Source organism: Cetorhinus maximus, chromosome 4, assembly GCF_964194155.1.
Source record: "Cetorhinus maximus chromosome 4, sCetMax3.hap1.1, whole genome shotgun sequence".
NCBI classification, from domain to species: Eukaryota; Metazoa; Chordata; class Chondrichthyes; order Lamniformes; family Cetorhinidae; genus Cetorhinus; species Cetorhinus maximus.
Genome location: NC_135882.1, coordinates 51,537,740 through 51,556,572, shown reverse-complemented (window position 1 = coordinate 51,556,572; position 18,833 = coordinate 51,537,740). Strand labels below are relative to the sequence as shown.

The 18,833-nt window shown below is 39.9% G+C and overlaps 1 protein-coding gene across 3 annotated transcripts in view; it reads right to left on the bottom strand.

Moving 5' to 3' along the window:
• LOC144679616 (sterile alpha motif domain-containing protein 12-like) overlaps positions 1-18,833 on the bottom strand; it is a 150,546-nt gene that overhangs the window by 113,509 nt on the left and 18,204 nt on the right. The window contains exon 1 of one of the 3 annotated variants that reach the window (XM_078540183.1): positions 9,184-9,329. The exons of 1 other annotated variant lie outside the window; for it this stretch is intronic. In XM_078540183.1, the coding sequence (XP_078396309.1) occupies positions 9,184-9,196 (13 nt within the window). In that variant the 5' untranslated portion in view covers positions 9,197-9,329. Of the gene's footprint in view, positions 1-7,231; positions 7,380-9,183; positions 9,330-18,833 lie in introns of those variants that run through there. One more of the 3 variants, XM_078540184.1, reaches the window with a different exon arrangement.

The following is an 18,833-nucleotide window of genomic DNA, read 5'->3' as shown; positions in this document are numbered from 1 at the left end:
AATTTTGAAGCTTAGAATCAAATTGCAATCGCTTTACATTGTAATCAAGGAGGACAATTAAAAGAAATTTGAATTCCCAGTTATTAACTGGAAAGATCACGCAACAAGATTTCACATTTTAAACAAAAAAACAACTGCATACAAATTAAACAAAGCAATTACTACTAAATTATATTGTGCAAGCACAAAGCTGAAAATCTCAACAGGACACTCCCTGTTCTATTTTCATTTCCACCCAGAGGGAGATTCCCTATAAAGCACAGGATCTTGAGTATTTCTTCACTTCTCCGGGGAAGAAACCACGGTGTTCCACATGAATCTCAGGAATTCACTTTGATTCTGCTCAGTGCTCCTGCTAATCTCAGAGGTGTGAAATTTCCTCGGATCCTTCCGAGGTGACCTTCCACCCCCTTAAGCCTCAAGATTGTGGACACCCAGCTCAAACAACGCCACACTGCGTTCTTACTTAGTGGCTCCAATTCAGAAGTATCCTCGATTTCTAATAGCCCTCTGCTTCTTCCCTACAACTGCTTTACAGCTTCTCAAAGCTGCTTCCGGGGCCCAACTGCTTCTAAAAATGGTTCAGTCCAGAATCTCACAGCTAAAAAAAACACATTTAAAAGATCCAATCCAATTTCACCTTGAATCATTTATCTTTATGATAACATAGAACACCTGGGGGAATTTTAGCTTCAAGACAAAACCTTTGATCTGAAAAGTATATGGATACTTTAAGATCTCCCAAGTTTACTTGATGCTTTCAGACCGCTTTCTGAGACCCACATGAATAATTTAAATTTCTAATGAAGACAGGACAATCCTCTGACTTGTCTCCAGTTCCCCAGCTAAACAATCCCATCTGCTGTTATTCACATCAGCTGTCTGTCCTCAATTTCCATCATTTCGCCCATCCCCCCCCAACCACCTTCAGAGGAAGGAAAACCAATTGCCAAATTATTTTCCATAAAAAACAAGATTTTAAATGAATACTTTTAACTTCTTTATAACTTCCACTGGGGTAATTACAACTCCCACTGGGGTAATTGCAAGTATATAAGATTCAAAGGTCTCTATAAACCCAAGACAATTTCATTTAGTTCAGCCTGCAAATTAAAATGGTAGGTTGCATCCCAACCTACTATTACTGCAATATTTTAAGAATACATTAATATTCTTTATTTTGTGATATGTAGTTTACATTATTTTACAAAAATGTTGCTTGGTTATAATTTCTACACAGATTCAGAATAGATGGACAGGAGCTCCAGTAACTTAAACAGACTCTCTATCTGCAGAGATCCATAGTCTGGGAAAGGGGTAAAGCGAGGGAAGCATGAAAGAAAGACTAATGGTAGTACCCCCTCCCATCATCTTCCTCCACCATGCATTCTTCTTAGTTCAGGAGAGCACCCAAACTACTCTAAATTGCTATTATTGGCATTTTATACACATTGTAAAAATCACTTCCAAAAGGAAGAAGTTCTACAGTGCAGCAAGAGTGCCATCTCTCTAATTCACCCTATTTATACTGCAGAGAGTGTTCAGGAATACAGATGGCAACTCTACAAATAAAATACAGGAGAAAGCACATTCATTCCTAACAACACAAGGACTGCATTCCCAGGCCTGCATGGATAGGCAGAGCACTTTGTGCACCTACAACCAAAAATGACAGCCAGCAGAGAGTTACATTTGAGAGATGTGTTTTCCAGATGCAAGAGCACAATTTTAACTCTGTCCAAGTGACTGGGGTTTGGAGGAGTTAAAATTCAGGCCCAAAGATTCTTAACACTTCCACACACACTAGCACTTCATTTAGATTGGTGTGTTGCCTTTGAAACGAACACTAATACAATATAAAGATATTCAAGACAACCTAGAAATAGCCCTAAAATGTTCCTTCTTTCTCCTCCTATTGGTTTGTCTACAGCAGTAGAGTTTGATCTGTCATGGATGCACATTTTCCAAATAAATTTTCTAACTAGTTTCCGGACACGCTTGTTTGAATTAGCCAGATCACCAGGCTTGTTTGGCGCTTCCACACGACTGCTGTTAGAACTCAACATATGGAGAAATTCCAGATGTAAATCCTGCAGCAGGAGGCAACAGGAATTTGAATACACTGCACTCATCTCCTGTCAACCTTTCGATGAAGGCCATGTTACCTTTCTGCCAACGAAAAAACTCTATGAAAGGGAAGGAAATAAAAACCAAAGTACTGAAGCATAGATTACTTACAACAAAATCTTAAAATTATGTTGCTATCCAATGACTTCTTGTTAAGGGTATCACTTACCACACACTTGGCTCCAGGCAAATCCATGAGAATGAAAACTACCATTTTATTAGACCACATGCATTACAGACGAATAAAGCAAATTATTCTAAAGCAAATATTGCTAATAATTTGAACAAAAGTCCATTTTAATAAAAGCCAGTTTTATCAACTGATAGTTCAGTTTATTTATATAGAAAAGTTTCACCACACAGTAATATTATGAACAAAATTTCCAACTTGAAACTTAACACCAAAAGAAAAAATCCAAAGTGTATAAGTAGAAACTTAATGGACACTTAATTCTAAAAAGGAGCCTGTAGGATTATACATCTTTTCATCCTTGTTTATTTTTGGAATGTATTGGAGACAGTGGCATAATGGTAGCATCACTGCACTAGAAATCCAGAGGCCTAGACTAAAGCTCTGGGAATATGGGCTCAAATCCACCATGGCAAATAACTAAAATTTAATTCCAGACTTTGTTAATTCAAGTCTCAGTAACGGTGACCATGAAACAATTGTTGATAGGTTTTTATGACACTATCTGGCTCACTAATGTCCTTTAGGGAGGGAAATCTGCCACCCTAACCTCGTCTGGCCTACATGAGACTCCAGACCCACAGCAACGTGGTTGACTCTTAACTACCGTCTGAAATAGCCTAGCAAGCCACTCAATTCAAGGGCAATTAGGGATGGGCAAATTGTTAGCAACACCCACACCTCATGAAAGAATAAGTATCTCAAATAGTGACAGATACATGGAGGCGCTAATGGGGAGAGAAGGGGCTATATGCTGCTTCTCCCAAAAATAAATTGGTCACATTAGTGCATTACAGTTACATGACTTTGCAGTTTGAGAATGGAACTCAAGTCCTGTTTTTTTTTAAAAACTGCAGCCAAGCTGAAGTCTCCTGGTTTACTAACAGCTGGATTTTTTTTAAAAGTAGAGATATTTTCAATCTCAGGCTCACTTACATAGCCATGCTCCTCCTTACTGCTGTAACCTCCTTCAGCTCATATCATTACGCCCTCTGCTCTTCTGACTCTGGTTGTCTTTCACACTGCTTTCAAACCGTCAAACATTTTGGTTCCATTCTCTGGAATGTTCTCTTTAAATTAACTTCCAACAACTTGCAATATTTTTTCTAAAAGTGCTGTATAAATGCAAGGGCATTCAGAAGCAGGTAGCCAGCAAAAGGAGATTTTAAAGGATGACAAGAGGTAGAGTATAGAAATAAGAGAATGCGAACTTTAAATGAGGCATTGGGCACCAGGAGTCAATGGGGGTGAGCAGGGTTTTAGATCAGCTGAAGTGTAGCTTAGTGTGGGGGATTGAAAGTTAACCAGCAGAGCATTGGAATAGTCGATTCTGGAGAGGATAAAAGGCATGAATGACTTCCCTACCCATCTTAGAAAAGATATATTGGCCTTGGAAGGAGTGCAGCATATTCATCAGAAATGTCACCAGAGTTAAATGAGGAGGAGAAATTGCATAAACTTGGCTGGTATTCCATGGCGTATAAAAGATCAGGGATAATTTGATGGAGATTTTGAAAGGAATTGATCGTGTAGGCAGAAAGAAACATTTTCCACTGGTTGGGGTGTTAAGGGGATTAAAATTACAGCCAGGTCATGTAACACATCTTCACCCCAAAAACATGTTCAGAACTCTATCCCACACAGCTCAATTAATAATCAGGGATCAATGGACATTTGCATGAAGTCAAGATTCAGATCAGCCATGATTTCATTGAATGGCAGAACAGGCTCAATAGGTTGAACAGCCTACTCTTGTCCCCATATTCCATCTTTAAAAGAATTTTCAAATGTTCATATATTCCCCATCACTGCTCAGCATCCTTTAGACTTCTAATGAAAGTGGGGCTTAGAACAACACCAGGGACTATGAGCAGGGACTAAAAGCTACATGACCAAATGTTCAGTGCTCTAGAAACAAGGACAATTCACTTTCGAAACACCCTAAACTACGTAACCAATCATACTGTTGTAGCCAATTAAATGAACAATCACTAATAGGTGTCGTTAATTCATGTTCAGCTTCCAATTAGACACTGTTCCAAAGTTTAAAAAAGCTGACAGCAAATTTAGAGTTGTGAGGCAGATTAGTAAGCTTAGCACTCAGTATGTCCAATTATTATGGAGCTGCAAGCAGCAAATAGAATGCTGAATTACAGTCACACTAGTCATTATTAAACTGTACAGTGCTCTGATCAAACCACAGTGTACTGCATGCAGCTTTGGACAATGAGACAGATTATCAAATCCTAGGTATAGTGCAGAAATATTCCTGGTATGTCGGATTGAGTTATTAGGAAACACGAGGAACTTTCCAGCAACGATAGTTACTGGAGAGATACTAGGATATCAAGACAGCAAACAATGTAGAAAATGGCAATACAACTATATTAAAATTAAAGCATAACAGTAGATTAGGCAGCACAAGTTGAAATGAGAGAAAAGAAAATGTACTGATAAAGTGCCTTTGCAGAAAGTGATTAATACTCAAAAAACAGATTTATGGATAGATCATGGGGGTAAAAAATGATTGGGACCTGTAGTTTGTTAAAAAAAAATTAGCAAGATGGGTTGAATGGCCTTCCTCATGCTTATCTTGCATACCCCTGAATTGTTTCCTTGACTCCAAAATAAGACGACTTTCCAAGCCACAGGTATTTGCAAGAGGAAGTTTAAATTACATGGATGACTTCAAGAAATGTAGTTTTAACTTTTGATAAACACTGTCAAATGGTTGATCACATTATGGCCAATGTGCCACTTAATTACCTGTAATGAAGCTTGAAATTCCCCACAAAACTACTACATTAAATCATGTTTCTTCTTAATCAGTCTCACAAAAGTTGGCCCTAGCTCCTCCACACTAGCCCAAACAAAAACATGTACATTAGTAGTTCATTTTGATTCTGTTTTGGGAGAGTGTGACATCTATGTGCTTGACTGGCATTTCTACACTGTCTTCTTTAAACCCACTGGACAATGGTGGTGGGTGGATAACACATAGGAATCAACACAAAGCAGATGCACACCATAACAAGCATAGCTCAGCTGCAGGCATAAATGACAATCAACTTACCTTTGTGACGGGGTGGGATTGGGGAGGGATTTGAAGAAAGGAAGGTGAAGAAAGAAGTTAAGTGAACACGTAACCCGATGCCAAAGAGAAGAGTTGTACCCATTTACGCCAGCAGCATAAGTAAAATCTGGGCAGAAATCAGCCAAGAGAGCACAAAAAGATCAGGAACTTTTAAACGTAACCAGAGTTACGCTGTGCTTTCTGTGATCTTTTATACTGGTGTAAGATTCAATTCACTGTGATCAGGCCCTGCCCACAAGTTGAAATTGAGAGATTTGACGTTAGTAGGCCCAGTTTAAGTTTCTTTTCATACCAAATAATTAATTTTTCTTTTATAAAGAATCTGACTGTTGGCCACCAATACTGTTAAATTATTTAGTACAGTTCCTTAAAGTCATTGTAAATCAGGTTCTCACAGGTGGCAGACAGGATGCATTAAAAATAATTTTGTGATAACCCCATTTTCAGCTGCATTTATGAAACTGCACCAGGTTAAAAGGGATAACTTTTAAAAAGAGAAAAAAGACAATTTCAATTATGCTGGTTTATTCAAGATTTTATGTTTGTGATTATGCAAACTAATAGTAGAAACTCGACCTATAAAAATTTCAAGCATATTTTGCACGCAAAGTGAAAATTCTGCCCTATTGTATAGCAAAACTATGCTTCTTTGGAGTTCAGTTTGCAACAATGAGCTAACTCCTCATTGAACATTGAGTACAGTAAGAGAAGCAGGAGCAGATCTGCCAGCAGATTACCAAAATAGGATACCCTGAAGCTGGGCTTTTTGTTTTTACAGCAATAGAGATCCAATCATTTGTAGGAGAACAATAAAGTGGCCACATTTGCTACATCGCTTATACCCTAGTATAACCTTCCGTTGGAATTTCTGATGCACAATTTTAGACATAAGACAAAAAGGAGGATCAGCAAAAACAAATACACAGAAAGCAGTAACTGTAAGGCACTTTGTGAAGATGCAATAGTTCTCCTGATGTTCTGACTAATGTAGTAGCAACTTGAAAATACACCTTGGATGTAAGTGTTCACATGTGTCTACAAAGAAGGGTATTCATCCCCTCAGCACATATATACCCACCTCAATTCATGGTCAACATACTGAACTGGAAAATATACATGTTAGCAGATACTTGCTATAAACCCAGAGAGATTGAGATTTTGATTTTTTTTTGTGCCTTACAAGCTTAAGTGGCTGTTTTAACACTGGAAAGTTTTCCCAATCAATATTTTTGAGAGCCACAAATTTTCACATCTACACGTGTGTTCAATGTTACAGGCTTAAAAATGGCAGATCACTTAATACATTCTAAAAAAGTCACTCTTTGGCAAAATTGTTCACCATAAAGTTCACCTAGTTCTTTACAGTAAAAATGCACAAAACCAGAAACAACGTTTAAGAATTTTGAAAAGAATATTAAAATGCTGACAGAGTTCTACAGCCTCATTAAAAATGTTCCTTCAGTCTATGCCATTTGACAACAGCAAAAGTGCAGTAAGACATTGTCAAGATTTTAAATATTCATCCAAGAGGCTCTATCAAGAAGGTTCTTTCATCTTTGCCTCTACTCACCCCAAGAAAACTTCTAAAGGCTGACTCTAAACTTTTTAAAATTATACTGTCATTCAAAAATCACAGATCAATTTTAAATTTTATTCAATTTTACTCCTGAATTAATTTTCTATTTACATGTCAGAGCAAGATTTCCATATCAAAAATCCATTAAAACTAGACAAGTACAGGTAATTACTTCACATAGCAGTATAGCAAGAAATTCTAATCTATTGGTTAATAAAAATATTGTATTTACATAGCAGCTTACCACATTTCAGATATGTCCCAAATCACAAAATACAATTCTTGGCTCAACCCACTGATCCCTTAAAGCCTCTCCTGCATCTACAAAGATTAAGTCAAGCATGTGATGGAACATTTGCCAGTTGCGACAACCCTCATGGAAACTAAATACCACCCAGAACAGAGCCATTCACTTGAACTGTATGTTAACTACTGAACCCAATATTCACCCTCTCCACCACTTATATATTGCAGTCACAATGTACATTTCCTACAGGATATAGTGCAGTGACTCACCAAGGTGATTCCAGCAATGCCCTCCCCGTGACCATTTGTGACCAAGAACAGCAGCAGGAATGCTGGGGGTGATACTGTCTCTGCAAGCCACACTATCCAGAGATCAATAGATCTCACTTCCTCATCCCTGTATGTAAACTATGAGCATCATAGAACTTTAGTGGTTTGAGATGGATCACTTCCACAATTTAAAGTTTAGATTTTAGACACTGCTTTGTCACACCACCAACATGCAAAAAACAAGTGAAATGGAATGGCTTCTATAGTAGACCCATAAACACGATAACACAAAAACAAGATCAATGGCCAGTTAACTGTCTTGAGATAACAATGGCTGAGGGGAATGTTGGTCAGAACCCAGATCGTCCTATTTTTGAAGTGACATGGGATCTTTTATCATCCATTTCAATAAACAATTTAATGGCTTACCCAAAGGATGACACCTATAACAGCAGTGCTTCCCATGTATTACACCAGAGTATACCTTAGATTAGGAGCTCAATCTGGGACCTACAAACTTCTAACTCAAATATATTAGTGGTAACTGAGCTGGAGGGGATGGGGCAAGAATCTATTGCAGAGTAGTTCCATTGATGTTTAATGCCACATAGTTTAGGCCAGCAGAGAGTAGGATGCCAATCCAGGATCACCAAACTCAGAAAATAGCACCACTGGTTAAGTATGCAATAGTGCCCAGCTAGCAGCTAACTTTTCCCTCCAGCCTGCAGATTGCCTCCTGTGCACAGTACTCCAAGTGTGATCTAACTAAGAATATGTAAATGTTCAATGTAACTTCAGTTTTTAAATTCTATTCCCCTAGAAGAACTGAGCTAGTCTAAGACATATACAGAATCCACATAATTAATTAGAGTTGCATTATTGGAAGGAGAGAACAGAAGATACACTTGATATGGTAGATAGCTACAGGACTGAAAGCTACAAGTGTTGAAATGAAGACATTAGAGAATATGACCTTTTTAGTTCAAAAGATAGAACAGGTTATGGAAAATTACTCCACATAAAAAAGGTAGGGTCTTTCCTTCTTTTGAGAGAACACTTCTTCAGACAGGAGATTTTCATTCAGTCTTAACAGTTAAAAAAAATTCAAAAGTAGTAATAAACTCAAATAAACCAGGTAACTTAAACGTCCCCTACAGTCTCCCAATGACTTTCGACTATATAAAGGGTCACTCTCATGTTTGGAAAACTTCGGTTTATTTATATTTACAGCAAGGTCAAGCCACAGAGTGCTGCATGTCAACAATGAATGTGCTATACAACAGCTTCGCCTATCCCCATCATAAAAATTAGCCAAACACGGTCAATGAAGGTTGAGAGAAAGATCGCAGCTCTAAAGATAATGGCAATTCTGCCGTAAGCTAACTACCTGGGCTAGACTAACACGTTACCAATGTAGAGTTTACCAACATTGCCCTTAATTTTCCAACAGCTGGTTTGGCGCTTTCAAAAAATAAACCCATCTAGCTTGCCCTGCCCTTCACATAGCAACATTAAAGCTCATGCTGACATCGCTCCCAGAACACACAGCAAACGTGCCATTAAATGTGAATGAAAGCCCAGCAGAGAGCTGGATTCTGTCAGCTGGCTCATCAGCTGGAGTTGCCTTTTCCTGTTTTATCCAGAAGCAAGTCAATTAACCCAGTTTAAAAACAGCGTTACCTTCCACAGCCATTATATCAGCGACTCTTTAATCCGAACATTATCCATTTAGTGTCCCTACAGTAATATTCTGAGCTTCGGTACTCTCCCAATCACAGGATTCTCCGCAGCTATCGCCAATCCGATCCGACCCGACCTGCACAGGACAGCACTGCGCATGTGCCTCCGGAGTCTGGGATTTGTAGTCTCTCTCCCCTCCCACCAATTCATTCCCACCAACTGAAGGGAAAGGGAGCAGGAGCCAGTGCACTTTACCAGTTACAATGCAGAAATCCCACCAATGTAAAAGCCCCGGGAAGTCGCAAAGCCCCCCAGCAACAATACACTTACGCTTATTAGGCTATAGAGATGAACTCTAATTCCCAATGTGCTTTGAAATGTGAGCAGGTTGCTAAGGCTAAAGGGTGGCTCTGCCAAGGCTGTAATGTCATCGACAATTTAAACAACCAATTACCGTGTTGTTATCTTAAGCATTTTCTGTTGCCAGCGATGATGTGACCGATCTACACAGTAACAGTTAAAAGATCATCTTTAAAAAAATGAAGCGAATTGAATCTTTTTGAAGCAAAAAAACAAGAAACTCGTTAATCTGGGTTGGATTCTTCATAATTATTTTCGCGAAATCAAATTTTAATTTTATTCTGTTCTGAAATTATTTTAGGATAAATTTCTTTGCATTTGAAGAAGAGATTTCTTTACCACTGGAGAGGGAGAGAAGTCGAATCCATGCTCATTTATTGCATAGTAGTGGCATTTGAAAAAATGTGATTTTGGCATAAATCTTTCTTACGTAAAGTTTTTGACACTGTTGAAACCTGTGTCCATTTGAACTTGATAACTAGCATAAACCAACACCAGATTTAGGAATATTGTAAAACGTTCTTTGATCTTTATGCTTCACAAACTTGGGAGTCTAGATACACAGTACATCAAAATGCCATGCACCGACATAGAAAATAATCAAAAAGGCCAATGGCATGCCGGCCGTTATATGTAGAGGACCAGAATACAAGAGGGTGGAAGTGATGCTTCAGCTATACAAAGCTCTGGTTAGATCACAACTGGAGTGCTATGATACCACAGCTTAGAAAGGATATATTGGTAGGTTTACCAGAATTATACCTGGATTCGAAGCGTTAAATTAGGAGCAGAGATCGTGCAAACTGGTTTTATTCCCTGGTATTTACAAGTGATTTGATCAAAGTTTTCAAGACATTAAAGGGGAACAGGTAGGTAGATTAGGTTATTATTTCTGCAGTTTGCGTAATGTAGGACTAGAAGACATGGTTTAAAAATTGGAGCCAGACCTTTCAGAAATGTAATGAGGAAACACTTTTAGCACAGAAGGTGGTAGAAGTTTGAAACTCTCCTGGATTGATGCTGGATCAATTGTTAATTTTAAATCTGAAATTGATAGATTTTTGTTAAGTGAAGATATTAAGGAATATGGACAAAGGCAGTTTATGTGGAGTTAGGTCATAGATCAGTCATGATCTCATTGAATGGCAGAAAAGGTTCAAGGGGCTAATCAGCCTGCAAATGTTCTTATGTTCCTTAATGGTACTTATCTCACTCATGCTGTTCATTATTATAAGACCATAAGAAATAGGAACAGGAGTAGACCATTCAGCCCTTCGAGCCTGCTCTGCCATTCAATAAGATCACAGCTGATCTTGTGTTTCAATTTCTACATTCCCATCTAACCCCGCTAACTTCTGATTCCCTTGTCTAACAAGAATCTATCTAACTCTACCTTAAAAATATTCAATGACCCTGCTTCCACCACCTTCTGAGGCAGAGAGTTCCAAAGTCATACAACACTCAGAAAAAAATTCTCTTCACCTGTCTTAAAAGGGCAGCCCCTAATTTTAAAATAGTGACCCCTAGTCCTGAACACATCCACAAGAGGAAACATCCTTTCGACGTCCACATTATCAAGGCCATTCAGGATCTTTTATATTTCAATCAAATCACCCCTCACTCTTCTAAACTCCATTGGAAACAAGCCCAGCCTGTCCAACTTTTCCTCATAAGATAACCTACTCATTCCAGGCATCAATCTAGTAAACCTCCTTTGAACCGCCTCCAATGCATTTACATCCTTCCTTAAATAAGGTGATCAAAACTGCACACAGTTTTCGAGGTGCAGTCTCACCAATGCCCTGTACAACTGAAGCATAACATCCTTACTTTTCTGTTCAATCCCTCTCGTAATAAAGGATAGCATCCCATTAACCTTCTTAATTACATGCTGCACCTGCATACTAACTTTTTGTGACTCATGTACTAGAACACCTAGATCCCTCCGTGCCTCAGAATTCTGCAGCTGTTCTCCATTTAAGTAATACTCTGCTTTTTTGTTCAGTTACCTAGTGTACAGGTTATTGTTAATTTAGTTAATTGTTTTAACTCTACAAGAGATACCTAGTGTACAGGACAAGCATATCAGTTATCCCCCTGAAATTTTAAATGGCTTTGGAATTCCAGGGTCAGTGTCCAGGAAAACAGAAAATATAATCTATATTCCACAATGCAAAACATTCCTTCATTGATTCACCAGAAACATCAAAGGACCTTCTCACCTCCTTTCAGCTGCCAACTGATATGAGATAAAATAGAGTGTAGAGTGTTAAATTTAAGGCAGGCAGCCTCATATAATATTTAAATGACCAAGTCTGAAAGCAGATTGGTTCGCTTCCCTTTACCCCACCCCTGTTAAAGCCAGCAGTGGGCCGGTTGCAGGTAGTTTGGGCTCCTGTTTCAGACCTTCTGAATTTTAATCTCTGACCCAACTTCATGCCATACGTTTTTGGAGCTAAGATTCAGCCCATAGAACATAAAGTCAAGGAAATTATGCTAAATCTTTATGAATCACAGGTTAGCCTTCAGCTAGAGTATAGGGCGGAATTTTACGGCCTCTCCTGCTGGCGGGATTTTTCAGTCCCGCCAACGTCAATGGACTTTTGAATGGCTCACCATATTTTCAAGCCCCGCCCCTGCTGCAGTGGAGTTGTAAAATTCTGCCCTATATGTCTAATTCTGGCCATCACACTTTAGAAAGAATGCCAAGGCCTTGGACAGGGTGAAGAGGAGATTTACTGGAATGCTTCTAGGGATGAGAGATTTCAGTTATGTAATGAGACTAGTGAAGTTGAGGATTGTCCTTAGAACAGACAAGGTTAAGGGGAGGTCTAATAGAGGTTTACAAAATTACAAGGGTTTTTGATTGAGTAGTTAGGGAGAAATTTTCTCTCCCGGCAGAAGGGTCAGTAACCAGAGGAAACAGATTTAAGATAATTGGCAAAAAAACCATGGGGATATAAGAATTAGTTTTAAGGAGTAAGTTCTTATGATGCCTGAAAGGGTGGTGGAAGCAGATTCAATAGTAAATTTCATAAGGAAATTGGATAAATATTTGAAAAAGGCATTTACAGGTCTGCATGGGTCTAATTGGATGCCTCTTTCAAATGCTGGTGCAGGCATAATGGCCAAAGTGGTTCTATTGGGCTCTATGATTTTGATTCTAAAAGCTTCCTTGCTGGCTATAATGGTTGATCTCTGGTAAACAGTTAAGAAATCAAAATATACAATTTATGATTTGTTCTTACAGATTGATGAAAACCTTTTTTGAATATTCATAGTTGATTTCCTTTGCTATTGAAAATAAGGAGCTGGATTTTTTGTGGACGAGTTGGAGAGGTAGAATCAGAAAATTACCTGACTAGGCAGACCCATCTCCATTAAAAGGTCCCTCACTCACCATATTTTCATTCTGGGGAAACTGGGGGTAAGGGTGGGATGGAGTCTGCCACCTCCAGAGGCAGGCCTGAGGTAGCAATGGAAGCTGGTGGATGGTGAGGCTGGCAGGCTAGAGCGCCTGCCTCTGTTAACTGGAACATCAGCCCAGTTTTAATGATGAATGTCAGGCCCTGAAACTCTCATCTCCCCCTGCCCCCCACTTACCCTCATGCCTCTTCATATTCACCCATGCCCCCTTATATCCCTCATGTCCCTCCATATCCCCTCATATCCCCCATGACCTCTCATGCCACGCATGCCTCTTCCATGCCCCTATGTATCCTCCACAGTCACTCACCCAGTATCTACTATGGACATACCTCAGGATGTCTTTGAAATTAACATTAAAAAAAGTCCAACAATATAATCTCTTTCAAGCACGACATACTGAAAAAACTCTCTTTCAAAAAGCAACTCCAAACAATTTAAATCCCCCTTTCTCAAGTGGTCAGCCTGTTGTAAAAACAAGCACCTAGTTCGCTAACCACATCAAAGATAATTGATCCATTAATAACCACTTAAAACCATCAATGAAAATGTCTATACAACCCCCTGCTGAGATAAGTGGTTCTTGACCCTTTGAAACTCAGCCAAGCATTCATAATGGGCTCAAATGTAATAACAAACCATTCCAGACAATGGAGCCTATTGAAACTGCAAATCAGATGGCTTATCAGTCAATGCTCTCCAGCAGCAGGGCTGAATTTTCCAGCCTCTCATGCTGGCAGGATATACCAGCCCTACCGATGAGAATGGGAATTTCAATGGCTCGCCGGCCCTGCTGGGGGTGGGGGGGGGGGGGGGAGTTGCTGGAAAATTCCGACCCAGGTGTCTGTTTTTTTTTGCTAACTAACAGCTGCTGAATGTTCTGTTTTCACTTTTAAAGGCCTCTATGCATTTAAATAATTTCAAATCATTACATTGGAGTTTACAATGAATGTTTTCTTCTGTTTGAATGCATAAAAGCACTTTTCCCAATGAGAAAAGGGCTCTAGTACATCTCAACACCTATGCAATGCTGGTGAATGTAATGGTCACCTTACTTTTGTAGGACAGAGCCCAATAATCGGTCACTGCAGTGAAAACTCATCTACCTTACAATACAACATTTAACTGTTGAAATTTAAAGAACAGATTAAAAAAAACATAAATCCCTGTCCCTCTGGTTCATATCTCCTCTGAGAAGCTTTGAACCCCACCGAAGCGGCACCACTCCACAAAAGTTGTGTGCGGTGGGTGGGGTTGGGAGACGGGGAGCGAATTGGACTGCCCACCTCCATGATGGAGCTGGCAAGGGCAGGGGTGCTGTGTGTGAGCTGGTTACCAGCACCTTTATCCTGCACTGGAGAAAATAACTGGAAATGGGAATGGGGCTGAGAATCCAGGAATCACGTCCTGCCGACCTCCCAACTCAGTAAAATCTGGGCCAAGATCCTTAGGTAGTATTAGAAACATTGAAGTGGGAGCAGGAGTAGAGTATACAACCCCTCAAGCATGTTCCACCATTCAACACAATCATGGCTAATCTTGGGTCTCACTCACTCACTTCTTATATCCCTTAATTTCCTGAGAGATAAAAATTCTGCCTGTCTCAGGCTTAAATATACTGAATGATAAAACATCCACAGCCTTTTACATCATCAGGAAATACCAAAGCATTTCATAGCTAATGTATTATTTTTGAGGTACAGTCACTGTTGCTACATAGGCAGAAATGGCAGTCAATTTGCACATAGCAAGGTGTCTCAGACAACATTAAGATTGCTCACAGATCCAAATAGATTGGATCCTTACATCTCCCAGCTGCTGCTGATGGATGGTGCGAGGGGCAGAGCCTCTGCTCACCCCAAGATCAATAATGTGAGCAGGAGCATGGCTGGGCATGTGAACCTCCAGGCTAGGAGTTACCTTGTTCTTGGCCTAGTGCAAGTGCAGCCAGTACCAGGGATCAAAGTATTTTTTTTCAAGGACTCTTTTTTCGATTTCTCGAAGGCCACTTTTTGAATTTTGGAGGCTACTTTTTAAAAATATTCTTTCACAGGATGTGGGTGTTGCTGGCTAGGTCAGCATTTATTGCCGATCCCTAGTTGCCCTTAAGAAGGTGGTGGTAAGCCGCCTTCTTGAACTGTTGCAGTCCAGGTGTTGTAGGTATAGCAACAATGCTGTTAGGGAGAGAGTTTCAGGATTTTGACCCAGTGACAGTGAAGGAATGGCAATATAGTTCCAAGTCATAATGGTGCGTGGCTTGGAGCGGAACTTGCAGGTGGCAGTGTTCCCATGCATCTTCTGCCCTTGTCCTTCTAGGTGGTAGAGGTTACAAGTTTGAAAGGTGCTGCAAAAGGAGCATTGGTGAGTTGCTGCAGCGCATCTTGTAGATGGTAGATGGAGGGAGTGAATGTTGAAGGTGGTGAATGGGGCACCATTCAAGAGGGCTGCTTTGTCTTGAATGGTGTCAAGCTTCTTTAGTATTATTGGAACTGCACTCATCCAGTCAAGTGGAAAGTATTCTATCATACTCCTGACTTGTGCCTTGTAGATGGTGGACAGGCTTTGGGGAGTCAGGAGGTGAGTTACATGCCATAGGATTACTTAGCCTGTGACCTGCTCCTGTAGCTACAGTATTTATATGGCTGGTCCAGTTCAGTGTCTGTTCAATGGTAACCCCCAGGATTTTGATAGTGGGGATTCAGCAATTGGAATGCCATTGAATGTCAAACATAAGAACATAAGAAATAGGAGCAGGAGTAGGCCATTCAGCCCCTCAAGCCTGTCCCACCATTCAGTAGGATCATGGCTGATCTTCCTCAGGCCTCAACTCCTTTTTCGTGCCAGCTCCTCATATCCCTCAATCCCTGATATTTCAAAAATCTATCTACCTCCTCTTTAAATACTTTCAGTGATCTAACCTCCACAACTCTCTGGGGTAGAGAATTCTAGACATTCACTGCCTTCTGAGGGAAGAAATTCCTTCGCATCTCAGTTTTAAATGAGTGTCCCCTTATCCTGTAACTATGTCCCTTAGTTTGAGATTCCCCCACTAGTGGAAACAGCTTCTCAACGTCTACCCTGTCAAGCTCCCTCAGAATCTTGTACATTTCAACAAGATCCCCCCCCTCATTCTTCTGAACTCTAATGAATAAAGGCCTAACCTGTTTAGCTGTTCTTGATAAGTCAACCCCTTCATTCCAGGAATCAGCCTAGTAAATCTCTTTTTAACTGCCTCCAATGCCAGTATATCCTTTCTTAAATAGGGGACCAAAGCTGTACACAGTACTTCAGGTGCGGCCTCACCAACACCCTATACAGTTGTAACAAGACTTCCCTATTTTTAAACTCCAACCCCCTAGCAATACAGGCCAAAATTCCATTTGCCTTTTTAATTACTTGCTGCACCTGCATGCTAACCTTTTGTATTTCATGCACAAGAACACCCAGATCCCTCTGTGCTGCACTTCTTTGGAGTCTCTCTCCATTTAAATAATAGTCTGCCTTTTGATCCTTCCTACTAAAGTGAATGACCTCACACTTTCCTACATTAAACACCATCTGCCAAGTTTTTTGCCCACTCACTCTACCAATCTATATCCCCTGGCAGATTCCTTATGTCCTCATCACAACATACACCTATTTTTGTATCATCAGCAAATTTGGATACATTACACTCCACCCCCTCCTCTAAGTCATTAATATAGAAAGTAAGTAATTGAGGCCCTAGGACTGATCCTTGTGGCACTCCACTAGTTACTTCTTTCCAACCTGAAAAAGACTCATTAATCCCGACTCTCTGTCTTCTGTGTGTTAACCAATCCTCAATCCATGCTAATACATTGCCTCCAATACCGTGAGCTCCTATTTGTGCAATAACCTTTTATGTGGCACGTTATCAAGTGCATTCTTGAAATCCAAATACACTACATCTACCAGTTCCCCTTTGTCAACTCTGCTTGTTATATCCTCAAAGAACTCTAGCAAATTTACCAAACATGATTCCCCTTTCACAAAACCATGTTAACTCTGTTTGATTGCGTAAAGCTTTTCTAAATATCCTGCTATTTCTTCCTTAATAATGGACTCTAGCATTTTCCCAACGACAGATGTTAGGCTGACTGGCCAATAGTTTCCTACTTTTCGTCTCACTCCCTTCTTGAACAGGGGCATCACATTAGTGGTTTTCCAACACACTGAGACCCTCCCAGAATCCAGTGAGTTCTGGAATATTTCGACCAATGTCTCCACTATCTCTGCAGCCCACTTCCTTTAAAACCCTTGGACGCAGGCCATCAGGTCCTGGCAACTTGTCAGCCTTTAGTTCCATCAGTTTGTCAAATACTTTGTCCCTCGTGATAGAGACTGTTACAAGGTCTTTCCTCCCATTAGCTCCTTGCTTATCTGATACCTTTGGGATGTTTATAGTGTCCTCCACTGTGAAGGACAATGCTAATTATTAATTTAAATTATCTGTCATTTCCCTGTTCCCCGTTATCAATTCTCCAGTCGCATCCTCCAAGGGTCCCACGCTCACTTTAGCCACCCTTTCTTTCTATACACCCATAGAAGTTCTTGCTGTTTGTTTTGATATTTCTTGCCAATTTACTTTCATAATCAATTTTCTCCCTCTTTATTAGCTTTTAGTCATCCACTGCTGGTTGCTAAAAAATTCCCAATCCTCTGGCCTACCACTAGTTTTTGCCGCTTTGCATGCCTTAGTTTTTGATTGGATACTCTTCTTGACCACCTTTGTTAACCACAGATGGTTCATCCTTCTCATTGAGTCCTTCTTTTTGACTGGGATAAATTTTTGCTGAGCTTTATGAAATATCTGCTTAAATGTCTGCCTCTGCTCAACCTTCCCCTTAGTCTATTTTCCCAGCATGTTTAGACAAGTCTTTCTTCATACCTCTGTAATTTCTCTTATTTAATTTGAGGAAACTGGCTTGAGATCCGAGTTGCTCGCCCTCAAACTGAATTTGAAATTCTACCATGTTGTGATCGCTATCCTCTCGGGTTTCCTTAACTACGATATCTCTTATTAGCCCCACCTTATTACACATTACTAGATCTAAAATAGCCTGTTCCCTGGTAGGTTTTTCAACATATTGCTCGAAGAAACAATCCCTGATGCACTCTACAAATTCGTCTTCCATGTTACTCCTGCCAGTCAATATGCGATTAAAGTCACCCATGACAATTGTAGTGTCCTTCTTACACGCCTCAATTATTTCCCGATTTATGCTTTGTCCTACAGTGAGGCAACTCTTCGAGGGCCTATAGACGACTCCCACCTGTAACTTCTGCCCCTTGTCAAGGGAAGATGGTTAGATTCTCTCTTGTTGGAGCTGATCATTGCCTGGCAGTTGTGTGGAATGAATGTTACTTGCCACTTATCAGCCCAAGACTGAATGTTGTCCAGATTTTCAGGGGCTCCTTTTTCATTCTCACTAGCTCCTTTATTAGGTGATGCAGTCACCTAACCTTTTGTATTTGTGTTGAATTTTTTCGGGGTTCTCTTCGTAAAAGGGACAAGGTAGCACAAACACCAAAGACTCTATAATATATATGAGCTCATCCAATCTCAAGCCAACGATTATTCAGATAAAACTACTATGCTAACTATCTGTCAATGTGATATGAAAAATTTATTTTGCAAAGTAATGTCTTTATTTGGCAATAACATGGCTTGTGCAAAAATGGTTCAAAACCAGAACAGCAAAAACATAGGGAAAAAGGGAAACAGATGTTTTGATTGAAATGAAAGTTTCCATTATAACCAAAGGCAGCAAACACTTATCTATAGAGTCTCTAAATATTATTAAATCTTTTACTACCATAGGAATAAAAGGAAAATTAAAATG